General features: G+C 40.7%; 2 protein-coding genes across 2 annotated transcripts; one reads left to right on the top strand and one right to left on the bottom strand.

The window, feature by feature from the left end:
- The first annotated feature begins 248 nt into the window (after nucleotides 1–248).
- Nucleotides 249–10,809, top strand: scarf1 (scavenger receptor class F, member 1). The gene is made up of 11 exons (XM_047392551.1): nucleotides 249–490; nucleotides 790–848; nucleotides 938–1,039; nucleotides 3,057–3,597; nucleotides 3,678–3,896; nucleotides 5,788–5,916; nucleotides 7,330–7,436; nucleotides 7,528–7,639; nucleotides 8,157–8,281; nucleotides 9,064–9,201; nucleotides 9,274–10,809. The coding sequence occupies exons 1-11, from the start codon at nucleotides 396–398 to the stop codon at nucleotides 10,347–10,349; spliced, it is 2,703 nt and encodes a 900-aa protein (XP_047248507.1). The 5' UTR covers nucleotides 249–395; the 3' UTR covers nucleotides 10,350–10,809.
- Nucleotides 10,810–11,962: 1,153 nt separating this feature from the next.
- vtna (vitronectin a) lies at nucleotides 11,963–18,720 on the bottom strand. The gene is made up of 8 exons (XM_047392552.1): nucleotides 18,631–18,720; nucleotides 16,267–16,386; nucleotides 15,789–16,151; nucleotides 15,552–15,691; nucleotides 15,312–15,468; nucleotides 15,040–15,192; nucleotides 13,858–14,373; nucleotides 11,963–12,501 (listed from the first exon to the last, which is right to left on the bottom strand). Exons 1-8 carry the CDS (start codon nucleotides 18,686–18,688, stop codon nucleotides 12,380–12,382), a joined length of 1,629 nt encoding a protein of 542 aa, XP_047248508.1. The 5' UTR covers nucleotides 18,689–18,720; the 3' UTR covers nucleotides 11,963–12,379.
- Between the last annotated feature and the right edge of the window lie 874 nt (nucleotides 18,721–19,594).

The following is a 19,594-nucleotide window of genomic DNA, read 5'->3' as shown; positions in this document are numbered from 1 at the left end:
CAAAGGCTTTCTTCATCTCCAGGAAGACAACAGATTCTGGGAATAAGGTGAGCCCCACCACGAGTGCGGTAGTGTTTGTACGTGTGGGTGTGTGTGTGTGTGTGTGTGTGCATCATTATTTAAAAAGCCCTACGTCTGGCATGAATAGGAGGAAGTGGCTCCGACTTCCCGAGGAAATGTGGAGAGGAAACTTGGGGGGCTTTGACCTCTCTGGCTGCACCGGAGCCACAAGAAGACTCACCGGACAGAACGAGGGAGGAAGGGAAGGGTGGAGGGTGAGTAGAGAGGAGAAACACTGCCTTTCATTGTGCTAGAACAAGTGAGGAAGAAAGAAGCACTCAGAAGGAGATTTGGTTCCAGACGTAGAACATTTTCGTGCTGGGTTTTCAGTGAAGATGTTTCTCAGAGCTCTGAGCACTCTGCTCTGCTGCTCGCTGTCATCTGCACAGACACTGGATCCTGGTGGGAAAAATGTTTGCAAGGATTCAAGGTAGACGTCACCTGCTGTTTTCTTCCTGTTTTACCCAGTGGCAGCACACATACAGGAGGCTGTCTGATATAGATGTTTGCAGCATTCCTGACCTAAAAATCAAAATTTGTTTGTAATTCATTTTAGACCAATGAAAATGTATTCCTCAAAGCTTTTCAGTAAAGCTATATAGAGTTTGGTCTAACACCTTTAGAGCTGGAGAATTGGCTATTTTTGCTCTCTTTCTGGCATTTTCTGTTTTTATGTACTTCGTTTTAGATTTTCTGAGGCCTTTTTTTGATCATGTAACAAATATTCAGGGACTCCACCCTGGTCTGTTGCTCTGGATGGCGTCAGCAGGGAAAACAGTGCACCATGCGTGAGTTTTAGTAATCTAAAGTTTAGTCTGAAAATACCAGGTTGTGTTGGATTGTTATTTACTTTCATGCTGTGTGTGTTTGTGTGTAGCTGTCTGTGAAGGTGAACACGCGTGTCTTGAGAATGAGATCTGTATGTTTCCTGGAGTGTGTCGCTGCCCACCCGGCTACTACGGAGCTCAGTGTAAAACACGTGAGTTGCTGCAAAGAACAGCAAAAAGTCTGGAACCTTTTTAGCAATATGACATGCCGTGAGTAGAACACGACTGATGCTAAAAATGACGTCAGACGAAAAATTATAATAGGAATGTAATAGGAAAAAATAGCTTTGTTGCATTAAATCAAGGGTGGAATCAGTTAAATGACCAGCACAGCACTGGACAAAATCTGCAGGAACACAGTTGGATGTAAAAAAATTGCAAAAGATGAAATTTCTGCAAACCAAATATGTTCTGCATCGTCCATTACCTGATGTTTCTCTCTGGTGGAGGTCACACACATTTAATTATCAGACAAATATAACCTCAATAAATCAAAAAGGCACTTTTTAAATGGTGCTTTTATGCATTAAGGGAAAAGCTGTGCCAAACTAGCCTGACCCTATGTGATTTTACCCTAAACATAATAACTGGTTCCAGCAAGTGTTTGTGTTAGCAGGCATTGACTCTTTAACATGGCTGTGGAGGAATTGTTTTGATTACTGATCGCAGACAGACCTGTACTATGAAGAAGTCACTTAAATAGAAACTGTTCGACAACATGATGTGGGCTAGAAGATCTCAAAAATGCATCATATCATGTCCCTATCTAAAGAAATTTAACAAAAGATGGGAAACAAAGTCATGGATTCCTTGGAAAGGGATACAAAGCAATTTCATGTACAACCATTCTCCACAAATAGAGCAAACAAGGAAAAGTCCACCTTTTAATGTCTCAAATGTCAGTATGATTGGCTCTAGGAGCTGGACCCAAGTGCAGATGGGCAGGCAGAAGCTGCACTGCGTGCAAGAACTTAATGGCTGCCGTGAAGTAACAGAAGCAGAAAAGGGCTTGACATAGCTTGGAAACATATTTTTGATCAGGTGAGTAAACCAGGGAGAACCAATGAAAAATGGAAAGTATAAATAGCAAGGGGAACAGGTGGAAAGCATGAGTCTGATGAGCAGGCAGCAGCTGAACTGAATGAGCTTAATTACAAGGTGGCTGAGATAGACTAATAAACGTGAATGGAAGCTGAAAACTCAAAGGAAATATCTAACAGATGCAACAAAACATAAAAACGCATCATATCAGAAAGCCACAAGTAAGAAACTAAATCCAGAGGAAAAATAAAACCCAAATATCTACAAAATGGTGACATAAAAAACACAATTAAGGTCTTGGAGTTGCCTAGTCAAAGTCTGTATTAAAATCCAATTGAGATGCTGTTGCATGACCTCTAATAAACCGTTCATGCTTAAAAACCCTCCAATGTGGCTAAATAAAATAATTCTCCAAAGAAGAGTGGGTCAAAGTTCCTCCACAGCGATGCAAAATATTCACATGCAGCTGTTGCCACCAAGGGGGATTTAGGGTGTAATTACTATTTCACGGAAGACCAGGTTTATTTGGAATATCTTTTCCCCCTTATACAAGGAAAACATCAGTTGAAAACGGCATTTTGTGTTTACTCAGATAATCTTTGTCGGATATTAAAACTTGATTGATGATCTGAAACACTGTAAGTGTTGCCAAAAAGCAAAAATAAGAAATCTTAAAGAGGTAAATACTTTTTCACAGCACCATAGTATGAAATTAAGTACTGTTATTATCAGGTAACTGTGGCGACATTTGATTGATCATGCTGCGGTGGAACGGTGATGCTAGAGCGGTATTTGTCTAAGGCAGCTTGCATCTTAATGTTTAAAAAAACTGTTTGGTTCTAAACTTTATTAGCAAGTTGTCAATAGAAACTTAAGGGTTGCTTTTTATTTAACCTTATTTATACATAGTAAATCTTTCGGTACATGTAGCGTTTAGTATCAAAATAGGAGGACGCTGGATGCCAAAATTTGATCTAATCATATTCTAGAATAAACTACTAGATAAATACTAGATAAATATCTGTTGCTTTTTTGTTTTGTTTTTTTGGTGGAAACATGAAATGTGGATGGTGTGAAAATGTCTTCCATCAGCTCTGTAAATAATCCCTGTTTTGTTTTAAACATGAGGCTGTCCTTCTGAGTTCTGGGCCCCAGACTGCCGTCTGGTGTGTCCGTGCTACCCTCATGGCCACTGTAATCCTGTCACTGGCGAGTGTACATGCAACTCCACCCGCTGGGGTCCCCTTTGCCAGAACACCTGCAAGTGCACTCGCAATGGCCGCTGCCACCCTGTCAACGGAAACTGCATCTGCGATAAAGGCTGGTGGTCCCCGACCTGCTCCAAAACGTGCCAGTGCTCCGGTGGTGGATCCATGGACTCCAGCTGTGACCCACTAACAGGCCGCTGCCAGTGCTACAGGGGGTACTGGGGTATGAAATGCCTCGGCAGATGCAACTGTAACCAGTCTCCGTGTAATGAGCGGACTGGCGTGTGTGAGTGTGAGGCAGGCTCCTGGGGACCCAGCTGTGACAGGAAATGTAACTGTGACCTCTCACACAGCACCTGTGACCCGGCCTCTGGGCAGTGCCTTTGCCAACCAGGTTACATGGGTGATTCATGCAACTACCCTTGTAAGGCTGGAGTCTATGGCATTGGCTGCAAAATGAGGTAAAAGATGAATTTAGATCTAATTGTTTCCACATTACGCTTTTACATTCAGTTGTTCTGACTCCATCTCCTGTCTCTAGATGTGGTTACTGTAAAGACAACCAGCCGTGCTCATCCACTGACGGTGCCTGTGCTGCCTGTGAACCCGGCTGGAATGGCACACGATGTGACCGTCCGTGCTCCCCTGGTTTTCACGGCGATGGCTGCAAGAATAAGTGTCCGCGGTGCAGGAAAAATGAAACCTGTGATCCAAAAACCGGGAAATGTTTCAGGTGTGACCCTGGATGGACCGGACCCAGGTGTGCAAGAATTTCTAAGGGAAAAATAAGAGAAATTTCACAACCCTATCAAATTCAAGTCCTTTTTACAATTCCTTGTTGCACAAGGCCTTGTGTTTTGAGAATTTAGTCTCTTCTCATGTCTGATATAATTGGAGGGAAACATCTTAGTAACAGCTTAGTTTGACACAGTTCTGAATAGAAATACAAGATATACAAATGGTATCATATTGATCTTGCCAAGTACAGTGCCATTGCAAAAGTATTCAAAATGTTTCTAATTTGAACCCATTGCAACTACAAACATTAATGGATACTTTTTGTGATTTTATATGATAGACCAACACAAAGTAGTGCATAACTGTGAAGATGAAGATACAGGGTTTTTGGTGCTTTTTGCCAATAACAATCTGAAAAGACGCATATAGAACCCCTTTCTGCTGCAATGATGGCTGCAAGTCTTTTGCCACACATCTCTACCAGCTTCATACATCAAGAGACTAAACTTTTTGCCCATTCTACTTTGGAAAATAGCACAAGTTCAGACAGGCTGGATGGAGAGCGTGGGTTAACAGTGCCTGTTGTGCTACAGATTCTCAGTTAGATTAAAATCTGGACTTTAACTGGGCCAATCTAATTTATGACTATGCTGTGATCTAAACCAATCCAGTCTGGCTGTGTGTTTAGGGTCATCGTCCTGCTGGAAGGTGAACCTCTGTCCAAGTCTCAAGTCTCTTTTTCATATATATATATTTTGTGGCACTAGTAGCCTTTATTTTTTCAAGGTAGACGGACAGTAAGTGGGGTGGAGAGAGGGGGAAGGCATGCAGCAGAGGTCTATGGGTCTGGACTTGAACCCGGGGCTGTGTCAAGGATTGAGGCCTGCGTATATGGGTCGCGTGCTACGCTGCGCCCCTTTTTAAATTTTTTTCATGATGCTGCCATCGCCATTCACCATGGAGATGGTGTGTTTAGGTTGACAATGTTAACTTTCTGCCACACATAGCATTTATGTATTTTGTTTTCGAGCCCAACCATTTTTTACCTTCACAACTATATCCCTGACCTGTTCTTCATGGTTCTGTCTGTTCTCTAATGCTATCTAACGAACCTCTGAGGCCTTCACACAACATTTGAGATCAATTTACACACCGGAGGACTTTTATCACTACTGAGGGTAACTGAGGATATTTCTGTAGGCAATTGGTTTCAGTGGGTTTTATTTAGGGCTATCAAATTAAAGGGGGGTGAGTACAAATACACGCCACATTTTCAGGTTCTTATTTGTAAAACATTCGGACAACCATGTGTCATTTATCTTCCCTTTCAGTTAGACTTTACTTTGTGTTTTTCATTTCAAATCCCAATTAAATACATTGAAGTTTGTGGTTTTAATGTAACAAAATGTGGAAAAAGTAATTCAAGAGGATTGAATATTTGTTCACTGAAACCAGTGAAAAGAGTGACTCAGATTGTCCCAACAATTTTACTGGAAATAATGTTGACTAAGCCTAAATTTCTATTAGTTTCAAGAACTTGAAGAAACCTGACATTATAACATATAAATAGACAAAAACTGTGTGTAAACTGTAATATGTAAATATGTAAAATATGAGACTATCTGGAATATTGTGAAAGCAAGGCTGCATAATATCAACAAAACATGCAATATAAAATAGTGTCAGTGAATGTCATGATGATGAAATGACTTGCCATCAATAAATACTTCACTAAACGGTGATGCGTTGCTGATATCGTGCACTGTAATTTTGTAATAACCATTAATTAGCATTTTATCATGCAGCCCTGATGGACATACAACTATATCTGCCTTTGGTGACCATATGCATGTGTAAGAAACGAGACAAAGATTTCAGTTCTTTAATCTTCACGATTTTGTGTCCTCTTCCAGGTGTGAGGAGCCCTGCTCTGATGGGACGTTTGGAGACGCCTGCCACTTCTTGTGTAATCCCTGTTTTCATGGCAACTGCCATCATGTGACAGGAAGATGTGTCTGTCAGCCAGGTTTTCAAGGAGAAAGGCAAGCTGTCAGAACAACACTCGAAATATAGATTTTTTTTTTTTCTAGAAATAAAGTTATGACTTCACACAGACACATATACCACAACCTGCCACACTGAATGTCTTTCATCTAACTAACACCGAGACAAGACAAAGAAATATGCATGTTGTTTTCTAAAAAAACTCAAAACAAAACAAAAAACTTTCACACCAGACTGTTGTAAGGATTTATTGTTTATGCTGGATCTCTGTGAAGTATTTATAGAATATTATTAAATATTACACAGTAATATGCTTTTTATTTGTATTTGCGGGTTGATGACATTAACATACCCAGAATATCATTCATGTTTTTTTTTTTCCATTGTTAACCACATACCTGGGGTTTGTTGCTGACGTTTTCTGTATGATGAAACCATGTTTGATTTACCTAATGATAAGAAGATTATTTTTTGCATCAACGAAACCATATGTTAATGTTTTCAACCCCCTGTAATACAAAAGTCAACTAATTTATAAATAACTTATTAATAAGTTTTCGCTTGAATGGAGCCTTGGGCAAGCCACTCATTCCAATTAAAATCAGAGAAATGACCGTAGAATATGGAGACTTGTTCAACTCAACAGCTCACAATTGACAAATGAGTTATTAAATATAATCTGGCGCCTGTGCTCACCCGTTTCTAATGCTGCCCCGGGTGATTGCCCATATTAAAAATTATCCCATATCAAAAACTAGATTTGATATGAGGGCACATGCTTAATTAGTCTGCACAAGGTCCAGCTTCCATCAGAAATTTCTAATGATTTATTCTTTCATTTCAGGATTTAAGTATAATATTTACTGTGAAAAATAATGCAAGACGAATGTCTTTTTGTCTCGAGACAGAATATTATCTGACAGAAAAATCTTTCAACGCTAAAACGTCTCCAACGATGCTGAGCAGACAATGTAGCCTGCAGATTTACTACTGACTGGCAGATTACCATAACAAACTCCACTGGTACAAACTTAATATGATCAGAAAATCTAACGGGTGCATCTTTTTATATATTTTAGACATGTCTTTATATGTTGTTTATTAGATTCCAGTGTGTTTTTTTTTTATCTAAACCTGCAATAAATATTTAGCTCGAAGCTTTAACATCAGGAGTACAGTCAGCCAAAGTTGGATGCGATCCATTTCTACCAACGGTGGTAATTATTATTGGGTAAAGATGAAATGCCAAATAATTATTCCCTGAGGCAGCTTGCAGCTCCTGGTAACAACTAGAAAATAACAAATACTGATTTTCAATCTCTTTTACAGTTTAATTTCACACCTCTTTTTCTGTTGTTCAGCAAGCACATTAAATCAGTAACGACATGATTTAATGTTATTAAACAGTTTTTAGTATAAAGCATTGCTCTGAATGTCACTATATTCTCCAGCTGTAACAGCACCTGTCCTGCTCTGCTGTTTGGGCTCAATTGTTCGTCCATCTGTGACTGTGGTGAGGGGGTCAGCTGCCACCCTGTCACTGGTACCTGCCCCTACAGTATGTACAACCACTCACTGGATTTGTCTTTTGTGAAGCAAGTGTTTGCCTTCGAGCCTTAAGGACACCTCTTATGTTGTGTGTTTGCCAGGTGGAAGAGGCGCTGTGCTTGCAGGCGTACTGGTTCCTCTGTTCCTGCTGTTTTTTGCCGTTCTCTGTTGCTGCCTGTGTTGTGGTGGAGGTCCGGCTGATGGGAAAAACAGGTGCTTCCCACTTACATTTATTAAAATTACACGTTTAAGTAGATGTATGGGATGTGTTGTCATCTAAATCTAACAATTTCAAACAAAAGACCAGCATCATATACATTATTGAAGTTCATTGGATCCATCATAATGTCATTTAAAGAGCCCTAATTATGTTCATGCACTTGTTAAAACAAAAAATTTTAATCCTTTATGTTTAAAAAAATATTGAATGCCTTTAGTATAGTAAATTAAACTTCCATTTCCTTTTTGGCAAAAGATTTGTCTCCCCCTTCTGGCAGTAAGAATGATTGCACAAATCTTCTTGCTCAAGTTGATGCTTTCCTTTGATGACAACTAGTTACATTACTTTTCACTGACAGTGAGCCTGCAGGTCATTTTTGAAACTAATAAAAATAAAAAGTTCCACACTTGCAGAACTATAAACCCTTACATTTTGGGGGGTAAAACTGTATAAAAGCTCCTTAACCTTTTATTTTTACCATCTGCTCCTGTCTTCTTTCTGTTGTGGCAGTGCTATTGTGGCTGATGGAGGTCTGTTGGTCAGGATGAAATATCACGTCTACAGTGTCCTGGCAAACATCGGTGCTGCCCTGCCCTGTATGTCTGACTGGTCCTCCGGCCTGCCTCGGGTCACTGGTCAGTACCACCAGAGAGTGTTTTTCCTCAGTCAGTTACTCTCCTAAAGTCCATATTAAGCTGTTTCCTGCTGTCGATACTGACATTTGTGTATTTTTAATGTCTGAGAGCTCACAAAGAGTGGTGAAGACAATGTGATGAAGGAAAAGGAGGAAAACACCAAGAAAGAAGTGGGATTATTGCAATTTATATCGTCATTGCAGAGCTCAGCAGTAGCATTACAATTACAGGTTTTCCTGATATGCAGCCCTATAGTTTCTGGTTGTGCGACACTCTTTCCATTATCCGATGATGGATGGAACGGTGCTGTGTGAGATGTTCAAAGCTTGTAAAGCTGTTTTATAACCTGACCCTTCGTCTCCACAACTTTCTCCCTGACCTGTCTGCTGGGTTCCTTGGTCTTCATTATGGTGTTCCTTCACTAACAAACCTCTGAGGCCTTCACAGGACAGCTGGATTTATACTGAGATTAAATGACACACAGGAAGACTGTGTTTATTGATTAGGTGAACGTTGAAGGCAGTATGGATTTTTCCTAGGGGTATCAGAGTAAAGGGGGCAGATTTAGTTGATCTATCACATAAAGTCCTGATAAAATACATGGCGGTGGGTGGTTGTAACACACAAAATGTGTTAAAGTTGAAGGAGTATGAATACCTTTGCAAAACAGTTTATATTAAGAGCTTCATTTCTTTCCCATGTTTAAATTTAACAAGCTTGATGTCTTGATTTGTTTCAGAAATCTTTTGGACATTAAGTATTTCTGCTTCGTTTACTCACAGTGTCTCATCATGACCCAGAGCTGACTTTTAACCACAGCTTCATTGAGCCTCCGTCCTCTGGCTGGGTCACTGAGGGGTCGTCCTTCGACAGCGATGAAGAGGAGGGAGAGGCTCTCTACTGCGTTCCTCCAAGAGAAGGTAGGAGCACAAATACTGCTGGGTAGCAGGAGGTTTATAGTAACAAACTTCCTCTCTACATCCCCTCTGCAGATATCCCAGCCGTGGCGGGTGGGGAGTTCCAAGAGATGAGCTCCAAGTGTAACATGTTCCTAGACCCATCTGGGTTCAGCAGCGAGGACATCACCTCGTCCTTCAACATTCCTCGCACCTCCAGCATTGCCAAGTCCAAGCGGCCGTCTGTGTCATTTGCTGAGGGCACCCGCTTTAGTCCTAAAGAGAGGAGTGGATCTGGTCAGGACCCTGGTGCTCCTCCACGCAGCAAAGCTAAGACCACCTGGGGGGTTCTGATGCTGTCGGCCCTCCAAGGTCAGGGGGGCACCGCTAGGACTGGGGAAGAGGATGGAACTGAGGAAGAGGAGAGGGAAAATGGGGAAAATGTTCAAACAACAGAGAACCAGGAGTCAAGCTTTGAGGTTGTGGACCAGGAAGTTGACAAAACCCCATCATATGTGAATTTACAAGTTCCTGGGACATCAGGACGAAGACGGACCATGTCCAACACAGCTGCTCATAAAGGAACCCCGCCGCTGACATCTGATGGCGAGGTGGGAGCTTCTCATAAGATTACTACAGTATATGTGACAGTTACTAAAGCTGGCAGGCCCATAACAAAAACAGAGTCGAGCTCTGAAGGACCCGTCCAGGCCATGCTGCGCAGACTCGGCAGCCTGCAGAGACAAAAAGAACAGGACGGTGGGAAGTCAAAGTCAAAGGCAGCTGAGGGGATCACAAAACCCCCAAGAAGGAAGCTGGGAGTTCGGGCTGCCGTGTGGGAGCAGGGAGGCCCATCAGGAGTGGAGCCTAAGCCAATCAGGCGGAAGAAGGCCTTTAATGCTGCTTCAGAGGCTCCTCCATCAGAGGGAAACACTCCAAAACGGCCTCTCTCATCGATCCTGAAGAGCGTCCCGGAAGTGGCCGCCACTGCTTGTGGGTCAGGTCCAAGAGGTGAAGGAGGAACCATGCAGGGGGTGGATGCAGCTGCAGGACTAATAGAGAGCAGCTATCTGACAGTGGGACCAGCAGGAGAGGCCACTCAGTTTATCACCAACCAAGGAGCAGCAAACGATGAACCCTGCTATGAAAATGTCTTAATTACACAACCATAACGCAGAGACACCTAGTCAGCAGGTCTGATCATGATGCAACTTATTTATCCCACTGCAGTTACAACGTAACAGACAGAAACTGCTGCTTTTTGGATGACGGTGCTTTAGTACATAAATTTACAGAAGTACAGTTTACATGATAATACTTGTTTTTGGTGATGAAAATGTCTTAAAATATCAATTACAATCTGTTTATGTTAGGTTTAAAGATTGATGCAAAATGTAAATACCATGAAAACATGTTAGAACAAGAGGTAAACACTATCTGTAGAAAAATCGTCTTTTTTATTAATATCTGTGGATGTTTCTGTGTTGCTTGATATGAATTATCATTCACAGACTGGGTCACAGTCAAATGAAACTGTACAGGGGTGATCTGACTGTGTCTTGTAGAAATGTGTGAAAACATAATTCTACAAGTCAACCCATTAAAGATTTTTTTATTTAAAACATAATCAGATATCGGTGTTTCATCCTATTTTGTTATCTCTTGAAAACAGAGTGATTTATTGCACTTAAACTACAAAATAACCTTGATTTACTTCTGAAACAAAAGAGATAAAGAAAATTGTGATTTCTGGCTGAGGAAAAAAGCCGAACTAGCTACTCAGTCTTACCTTGTTTGGGTGAAATAACTTCAGTGAGACACTTCTTGTAGCCACCTGCCTCTGATATCAGTCTGAGGAAAGTTTTCCCCACTCCTCTCTAAAGGGGTTTCTTGCTGTTCAGCCTGTTTCAAGTCATCCTGAAGCATCTCAGTGGGATCAAGATCTGGGCTTTGACTCCACCCAAGACTTTCCATTACTTAATTCTGAGCCAGATTTTGGTGGATTTGCAGTGCTGGTCTGATTTGTGTTGGGTCATTGCCATGTTGCAGGTTCCAGTTCTGTTTCAGCTTCAATGTTTTTACCGACGATCTCACATTTTTCTCAAGCATCCTCTCATACTGGGAATTTTTGCAACAAAGCATCCTTCATGTTTTTGTAAAAGAGCACACCCCTCTTTCTGTTTGTACACTTAATGACTTTTATATGAACAGTAGAAAGATCCTACTGATGACATTTTAGGGGTTTTGGAGACTTATTTTAGCATCTTCTCAGACTGAAGTGGATGACCAGACCTTGGCACGTTGGCAGTTGTTTTGAATGGTAAACGGCTGAATTTATATAGAACTTTTCCAGTCATACTGACTGCTCAAAGTGCTTTACGCTATAGCCGCATTCACCCAATCGGGGTTTGGTGCCTTGCCCAGGGGCACATTGACATGTGACAGAGGGTATCAGACTCATAAGCTGCTAAAACTCTTCCAGGTTGTTTCACCAGACCATGATGTTCACTCCAAACTACTTGTCTAAGGTTTAAACATGCCAAACCTCTCTTAAAATGCTGAGTTATGATGATTTCTCAGTACGGTTCAAATTTATATTAAATATCAGTGTCTCCAGCTATGTCTGAAAAACACAGAGGCTGTTGTGGGGTGTCTTGATTTTTTTAATGACACTGTAGATTTCTTGTTGTTGAATAAAAACAGAAGAGAAAAAACTGGAGTTGTGAGCATGCTTTCACATCCACAGCTGGATGATCACAGGAAACCACCCAGCATGAGGCGCTGCTGATTGTTAATAACATCTCTGCAGTTTATTGTTATTTATTCACTCAATAAAATTAAAGTTGCAGATGGAAAACATGACTTAGAAAACATTTAGTACACTTTTTTTGTCCTTTGAAGTCAGACTATAGTGTTAGTTCTTTGCCATCTGTGACTGTCTGAACTGAGTCTGTTTTGCGTGCCGCCGTGTTTGATAAAATCCATCAGCTGACGCTGCAAACACACAAGATAGCCACTCAGAAAATCAGCCATCTGAACTTTGACCGTTTGGACTTTCTCTGGTGGCTGATCTTTATGAGTTACTCTGCAAATATTTGGTGAATTTTTCACAACCAGCACAGATAGTACCTGTGAAAATGACTCATGCATTACGTATTATTTCACACTCACACGACTCACACAACCAGAACAATGTGTCAAACTACTTCTTCTCTGCTCCAGTTGTGTCTGGACAGCCGAGCCAGTACTTGGCAATGGATCTGGGGTATGGAGGCATAGCGGGATCAACTCTCTTGGTTCTGAGGTCCACTCTGTAGTATTTATCTAGAAACAAAAGCAAGGCAGCCTTTTAAAAACCAGAAACTCTCCAACATTTTATAAGATTCATCATTGCTCCAAGGACCACCATACTGGTAGGTATTTTACAGCAATATAACAACAAGACCTTTTTGTTTTGTTGGGTTATGTCATTAAAACAGGTAAAATAACATAATGATACCAGGGCATCACAATAATAAGCAGTGCTTATCCGTTAGAATTGCAGTTTTGTTTAGGGGGACGCAATTCAAGTGTTATTTTGACACAGAAGTTGATATTTTTAAGATTAAATTGGAAAAACAAACAAAAAATACAATAAAGTTTAAATTTAAGGTGGGAAGGTCTGAGGTTTCTCACCAACCCTGATCTCAAAATCCAATATGGCCACGTATTAGGTCAAGATTTCCGTGTTATTAAATTTGTATCACAGTAATGTACAACCTTCTTAAGGTAAATTGTGGCGTTTGAAAGTATGAAATGCAGAGAAATACATTTTATTAGCTTGTTTTGCTAATAGTAGGTAGCCTCATCACTGAGCATTTTTATTAGAAAATCCCACTTGGGACACAGAGAAGTTGGGTTTGATGTCATTTGACAGTTCAAGGTCCAACAGTAGTAAAAACACCTTCCTGACCCTCCTTTCAAACACGGTTTGAAATAATGAAACACATAAATCAACTGCATTCACTGTCTTCTCTGAGAATATTGTAATTACTTGTAGTACTTTTGATTACAACCCTGAATAGCTGTTCAGTGTGAGAGAGGCACGCAGAAACTATCACACAGCAAGAGAGTTTAAAGAGGAACAACTGATTTTAGCCATTTCCGTTTTTGTCACGAGGACAAATACACAGCATATGAAACTGGTTACTATAATGTTTTCCAGACAGAGCAGGAGGGATAACCAAATTGTTTTCTCCACTAAATTCACTTCTAAACTCAGACTGAGTTTAGAAGATCTGTTTGCATGAAAATTTGCAGAATCTTTGTATCTTTTTTTGTTCTGGGTTTCAGATGTAAATTTGTTTTGCCTAAATAAAAGTTGACCTGAAACCTGAAACATGTGACCTGTTTTAAACAACAAAACACATGACCTATTTAGCCTTTACCTCTGGATCAGAAAACTATTATGGTCTAGGAAAGATGGTGACAACTGGTTGCATTTATGTCACATAATGTTTGTCTTTGACCAAAAAAACTTTTTGCTTTGTTTAATGTTAAAACGTATGTGGCTGGATTACAGCTCTCATGATCCTTTGAAAACCTTTCTAACAAACGAGTAGTTTTATAATATAATATAATATAATATAATATAATATAATATAATATAATATAATATAATATAATTGATATACTGCTTACCTGCTTTAAAGAAGAACACACTCTGGATGGGCATTTGCCTCTGGATGAACTGACCATTTCTGGTGTCGTAGTTGCCTCTGTTGTTCTGGTTGTAACGATCCCAGTCCTGATCCCACCTTCTGTTCTGGTCCCAGTCCTGATTCCATTGTCTGTCCTGGTACCAGTCACGATCCCACCGCCTGTCCCCATCTCGGCCCAGCCTCTCCTCCATCTCCATCCTCCTCTCTGCCAGTCTCAGACCCATTTCCATGCCCCTCTCAGCAAACCCCTGTCCCATGGTCATCCCCTGCTCGGCCATGGACCCCCAGGAGGGAGACCGGTTCCTCCGCCTCTGACCTCTCAGTTGTCTATTCTGCTGGTACTGCTGGTCCCACCGAAGACCCCACTGCTGGTCAGGCCGGGAGGATGACCTCCAAGGAGCGACGTAGATCCTGCCGGCCATGGCAGCATCCACTGGAGACTTGAGGCCTTTCCAGTCTTTATTGATGAAGTGATGCTTGTCATGATGCTGAGGCACTGCGTAAGATAAGAGTCATCAACACGCAATGTGTTAATGATTGACCTACCCCAAGGTAGCACATAGATGTGAAATGTAAGAAAAAAGATCCATGGTTTTCCTTTTTTAAAATTCAGCCCCCTTGAGTCAATAATTTGCAGAACCATATTTTGCTGCAATTACAGCTACAAGCGTTTGGGGGTATATCACCAGTGGCTTTGCACACATGAAGACAGACATTTTTCCCAGTCTTGGCAAAATAGGTCAGGTTTTGTAAGATTGAATGCAGAATATCTGAGAACATTAGTTTCTTAAATCTTTCAACAAATTCTCAATTTTGATCTAGGTCTGGACTTTGACTTGGCCATTCGAACACATATATCTGCTTTGATCTAAACTATTCTATTGTAGCTCCAACTGCATGTTTAGGGTTGTTGTTCTGCAGGAAGGAGACACACACACACACACACACACACACACACACACACACACACACACACACACACGCCCCTGAGATTTTTATCTGTAAGAAATAAAATAAAAAACTATTTATCCTTTTTCTTCAACTTCACAATTATGCACATTATGTGGGTCATTTACATAAAATCCTTATTAAATACGTTTGTGGTTGTAAAGTTAGAAAATGTAAAAAGGTCAAGCTGTATGAATCCTCTTATTAAACTTACAGTCAGAGAAGAGTTCGCTGAAGAAACGCTCATTGTTGCTGTAGTACAGATCTGTGTAGCGCCTGAACAGTGTGGAAGGAGACCTCTCAGACATGTCTGCACACTCCTCATGGGAGGGTTGGTGCAAAAACTCATACACGTAGTACTGGTCACCTGGACGAAACCACAGCATAAAAACGGTCAAGCATCTAGGCATCGTTGCTGCTGATCACTTTTAAACCAGTAGAAAATATCTGAAATACAACAGAAAATCTTGAAAATCATGAAAATACCTTTGAAAAAGTAAACCTTCTCTTTTCCATGGTGGCTGTGAGCAGGAAGGGCAAAAGCTGCATCCACGTGATCAGGAATCTTGTCAAAACCAACACTGATGTCCCGTGGATAGTCATCTTCCAGCATGCCGTCGTCAAACCTCCAGTACTTGTTTCCCTGATGGACGTTTTCATCAGATCAAATGTTAGAAACCAGGGGAGAATGATGGTTAACAGGTGATAATATCCCCATGCTGTCACCTTAAGGATGTAGGTCTTCCCCTGACAGTTGATGCGGGTGAATGCAGCATCAATTGGCCCGCTGATGCCCCACACATCTCTTATCAGTTTTGGATAACCGGGAAGAACTGACTTCTGGTCCAGCTCAAAGAAGTACTCCCCTGGAACAGAAAGCTTACATTAAAGTTTTCATGACAACAAAACAACAGCACGACTATTTATGGAATATTTTTGAATTTGGGATACAATGTGTGTCACCTCTGAAGGCGTAGATGGAGCCGTTTTTAAGCTGCATGAAGGAGTCAAAAGGCCTCCCACTACAGACCTCAGCATCTGGGTCAGGTGGTGTTGTGGTGATGGGAACAGCGGTGGTGGTTGAAGGAGTTGGAGTAGCTTCAGTTGTGGTGGCTAGCTCACTTTTGGGGGTCACTCTTTGATTTACAAGTCGTGGAGGTTTTGTCATTTTGAGATTGGTCTCTAAAGGTCGAAGCAGTCTATGGTTGAAGTCTGGGACAGGAGGCTGGGTGTATGCAACTACTGCGGGACCTTCAGGAGATGGAGTAGTGGTTTCAAGCAAGTCATCATCATCATCTTCTGCAAACACAAACGTGTCGCCACGAGCTGATGGGGGGACAAGGGTAATGTCGATAACAGTGCTAGTCTGAGGATTTGGAGTAGAGTCTGTGTAAAATGTGCAGTTTATGGTTCGGAGTGAATGGGCGGTGAGGTTTCTTACTTGTCATGCCACAGACGGCCTCATAGTCAGAGCAGCAGCTTTTGTAATACTTGCACATGGAGTCACACTGGCACTTCCTCTGAGACTCAAAGCCATTTTGACATCGGTCCAGACAGGACTCTTTGGATAAAACGATGCACTTCATTCACGATGTCTCTATGAGTTTACTCTGCTTTGTTAGTGACATTCCCAGACAAATTAATTCCCTGTGGTTCTTGATGAGATTTCATTTGATTACAATTCCCATGTGACTTTGACAGCACACCAGGGCAAAAATCAGGTTTTCCCAATTATAACAAGTTCTACCCTGTTTGGATGCTTTGATAGGTTAGAAGCTCCTTGGTTCAATAATTACTTGAGGGCAGCTCAGAGTTTCGACCATTAAAAGTATAGGAATATATGATTGCATTCAGGCAACTTTGTGAGGCACTTTGCAGCTTTTAGATGTTTTTTACTCAAACAATTATTCATGGCGAAACACTAAGGGCAAATTTTGGGCTCACTGGATGTCAGGCTACGAAATCAATCCAAACTGCTTATTATCAGTGCCTTGCAAAACGTTACAGCCACAGAGTTCCACGTTTCTTAGGGGTTTAAATGAAAATAAGTGAATCATTGTGAAGTGGAACAAAAAAGGATATATGGTTTTCAAAATCTGAAGTCTTGTGTGTAATTGTTTTCATATCCCCTTACTCTGGTTCCCCTAAATAAAATCCAGTGTAGCACGTTGCCTTCAGAAGTCACCTAATTCGCAAACAGCATTAACCTGTTATTGTTTAAGATTTTGTGGTTCTAATGGCATTTGTTGACTGTAATCAAACTGGGCAGAGAGAGAAGAGGGGAAGACATTCATCAAATGTCCCAAAGTTAGGAATTGAAAACCAGACATGTGTGTCAAGGACTTTTAGCTCCAGCCTATGTGTGACGTAACCTTAGTATAAATGCAGGTTTTCTTTGAAGGCCTTAGATGTTTCTCAGAGAGCATTGGTGAACAAACATAACCATGAAGCCCAGGGAACACAGCAGAAAGGATGTGGAGAGGTTTAAAGTTGATTAAACAACTTCAATCCTTCAATCCACACTGTTTAATCCATCATCTGAAAATGAAAAGAGTATGGCACAGCAGTAAACTGTTTACTGTATGGCACAGTTTACTGCCATACCCTAACAGAGGGCCTGTTAGTTCAGACCCTCTGTCTGAACTAATCAGAGTAGCACCCAAGAGGTTTAGGGTAACTTTGGGAAAGCTGCAGAGATCCACTTAAAAGGACAACTAATGGTTATGCACTCCACAATTGTGTCCCAGACTGAATGTAAAACAGTTAGTGTAGTAGAAAACTAACACCCCACATCACATAGATGCCATAGTGAAACATGGTGGTGGCAGCAACACCCTGTGTGCTGTGGGGATGCTTTTCTTCAGTGGAGACAGAAAACCTGTTCAGGGGGGCAGAGGTTGACCTTTAAATAGAACAACAGCAGCAACAGCAGCCAGAGCTACAATGCCATGATTCAAAGCATGTTCATGTTGGACCAGTGAAGGTCCAGACCAATGTACAACTGAGAATCTGTGGCAAGACATGAAGATTGATATTCACAGATTCTCTTCATTCAATCTGGTCAAGGTTGAGTTATTTTAAACGGATCATTTCAATCTCTGTATGAGCAAAGCTGGTAGAGGCATACTGTGTATCTACAAAGCATTTAATCTGGGTGGTTGAACACAAATGCACGCCACACTTTTCAGATTTTTATTAATCGAACATTCTGAAAATCACATTTCCTTTTCCTTCTACTTCTCAGTTATGTTCTGCTTTGAGTTGGTGTTTCACGTAAAATGAAATTTATCATTTTAATGTGAAGCAGATCAAGTTGTGAATACTTTTGCAGAGTGCTCTAAGTTATTTTACTTTGGTTTTGCTTTTCAGGTAATCAGTGAACTCATGGAAGTTCATTGTGAGATGGTTACTTATTATTATTATTATTTTACCCATAAACATAAGATCCATATTCGTGAAAGAGGTCTAAATCTTCAAATAGTTAGCACTTACTGACACCCAACTAGACAAATTCATTCCCTAATGAAACGTTCCTTAATTTACCTTTAGTGTCCTGCCATGTGTGAATTTAAAACATAGGCTTTTGATTAGATCAAAGAGAATCAATAAGTCCATCGTATTCAGAACAAACAACAAATTAATTTCAAAATTATTATATCTGATGACCAGGATAGACAAGACGTTAGTAGCAACAGCAGCAAGAGTTTGCTACCCAGAATAAACCTCTTACAGATTAAATAGGATAAAAAGAAGTTCTTACTGAAGTAGAAAATACTTTTAACCGAATTTTTATTTTATTACTCACCATCTTCAGTGAAGACCCTGGCGCTCAAAGCGAGCAGTAGGAGGACACACAGCTTCATGCTGTCTGTGTTCTGTCAGCAGACAGACTGAGGAGGTAATGATAAACCATGCGTTCTCGGTTATTTGAAACATGTGCCGCTCACCCCTCTTCACTCTGTTTACTTTAACCTCAGTTGTTTGTGAGCAACTAAACCTGGATAAAAAAAGAAAGGAATCAATAAGAAACACAAAGCTGGATCCATCTGACCCTGTAGAGGCCTGAAGGATCCATTTTATCGGTCTTTGTTGTAGTTTATGAAGCTTGAAGCGAGTGGCATATTTTCTGTGGAATGGATAATATTGAATGTTATGTTCAAGTTATGATTTTTCTGTGGAACCTCCTTAATCTATTTGAAAAAGTGAACAGCTCTGTCTGACCAACTGTGCAGAAAGTAGAACACATAGGTGCTTGTAGAGAATAACAGACACAAATCAAAAAACATAATTCCCTTTTAAACAATGCTCTAAAGAAAATAATTACAATACCAAGAAGGGGTAAAGATTATCCCCGAAAGAACAGTTTAACCCCTGGGCATTTCTGCCAGGCTGACTACAACAGCTTTATTATTTTCTACAAAGAATCTGAAGAATTAAGACTAGTTCTAGTGCTTATTTAAGATGAATAAATCTATTTTTTGTTCTGTTGCCTGGTGGGAAGTTGGAAGACACATTTCTGACCCGATATCAATTCGTTTTTCATCTGTACAAATTCATGAAATCCAGTGCAATTACGCTCAGAAGGAACCTAATTAAGAAATACAATCCCCCTATGAGTAACAAAAACTCAGTATAAATCCAGATGTTCTTTGAAGGCCCCAGAGGTTTGTTAGAGAACATCAGTGAACAAACAGCATCAAGAAAACCAAGGAACCCAGCAGACAGGTCAGGGAGAAAGTTGTGGAGATGTTTACAGCAGGTTTAGACTA

The sequence above is a fragment of the Girardinichthys multiradiatus genome, chromosome 18 (genome assembly GCF_021462225.1).
Source record: "Girardinichthys multiradiatus isolate DD_20200921_A chromosome 18, DD_fGirMul_XY1, whole genome shotgun sequence".
In the NCBI taxonomy this organism is placed as follows: Eukaryota; Metazoa; Chordata; class Actinopteri; order Cyprinodontiformes; family Goodeidae; genus Girardinichthys; species Girardinichthys multiradiatus.
This window is presented reverse-complemented; position numbering and strand designations above follow the sequence as displayed.

Coding starts and splice junctions, on each gene's coding strand:
- vtna (XM_047392552.1), bottom strand. CDS start 18,688: ATGAAGCTGTGTGTCCTCCTACTGCTCGCTTTGAGCGCCAGGGTCTTC. Junction 16,387..18,630: donor CAGGGTCTTCACTGAAGATG/GTGAGTAATAAA, acceptor TTTTATCCAAAG/AGTCCTGTCTGGACCGATGT. Junction 12,502..13,857: donor TGTGTTCTTCTTTAAAGCAG/GTAAGCAGTATA, acceptor TTTTGTTTCTAG/ATAAATACTACAGAGTGGAC.
- scarf1 (XM_047392551.1), top strand. CDS start 396: ATGTTTCTCAGAGCTCTGAGCACTCTGCTCTGCTGCTCGCTGTCATCT. Junction 3,897..5,787: donor CCTGGATGGACCGGACCCAG/GTGTGCAAGAAT, acceptor GTCCTCTTCCAG/GTGTGAGGAGCCCTGCTCTG. Junction 8,282..9,063: donor CGGCCTGCCTCGGGTCACTG/GTCAGTACCACC, acceptor GTTTACTCACAG/TGTCTCATCATGACCCAGAG.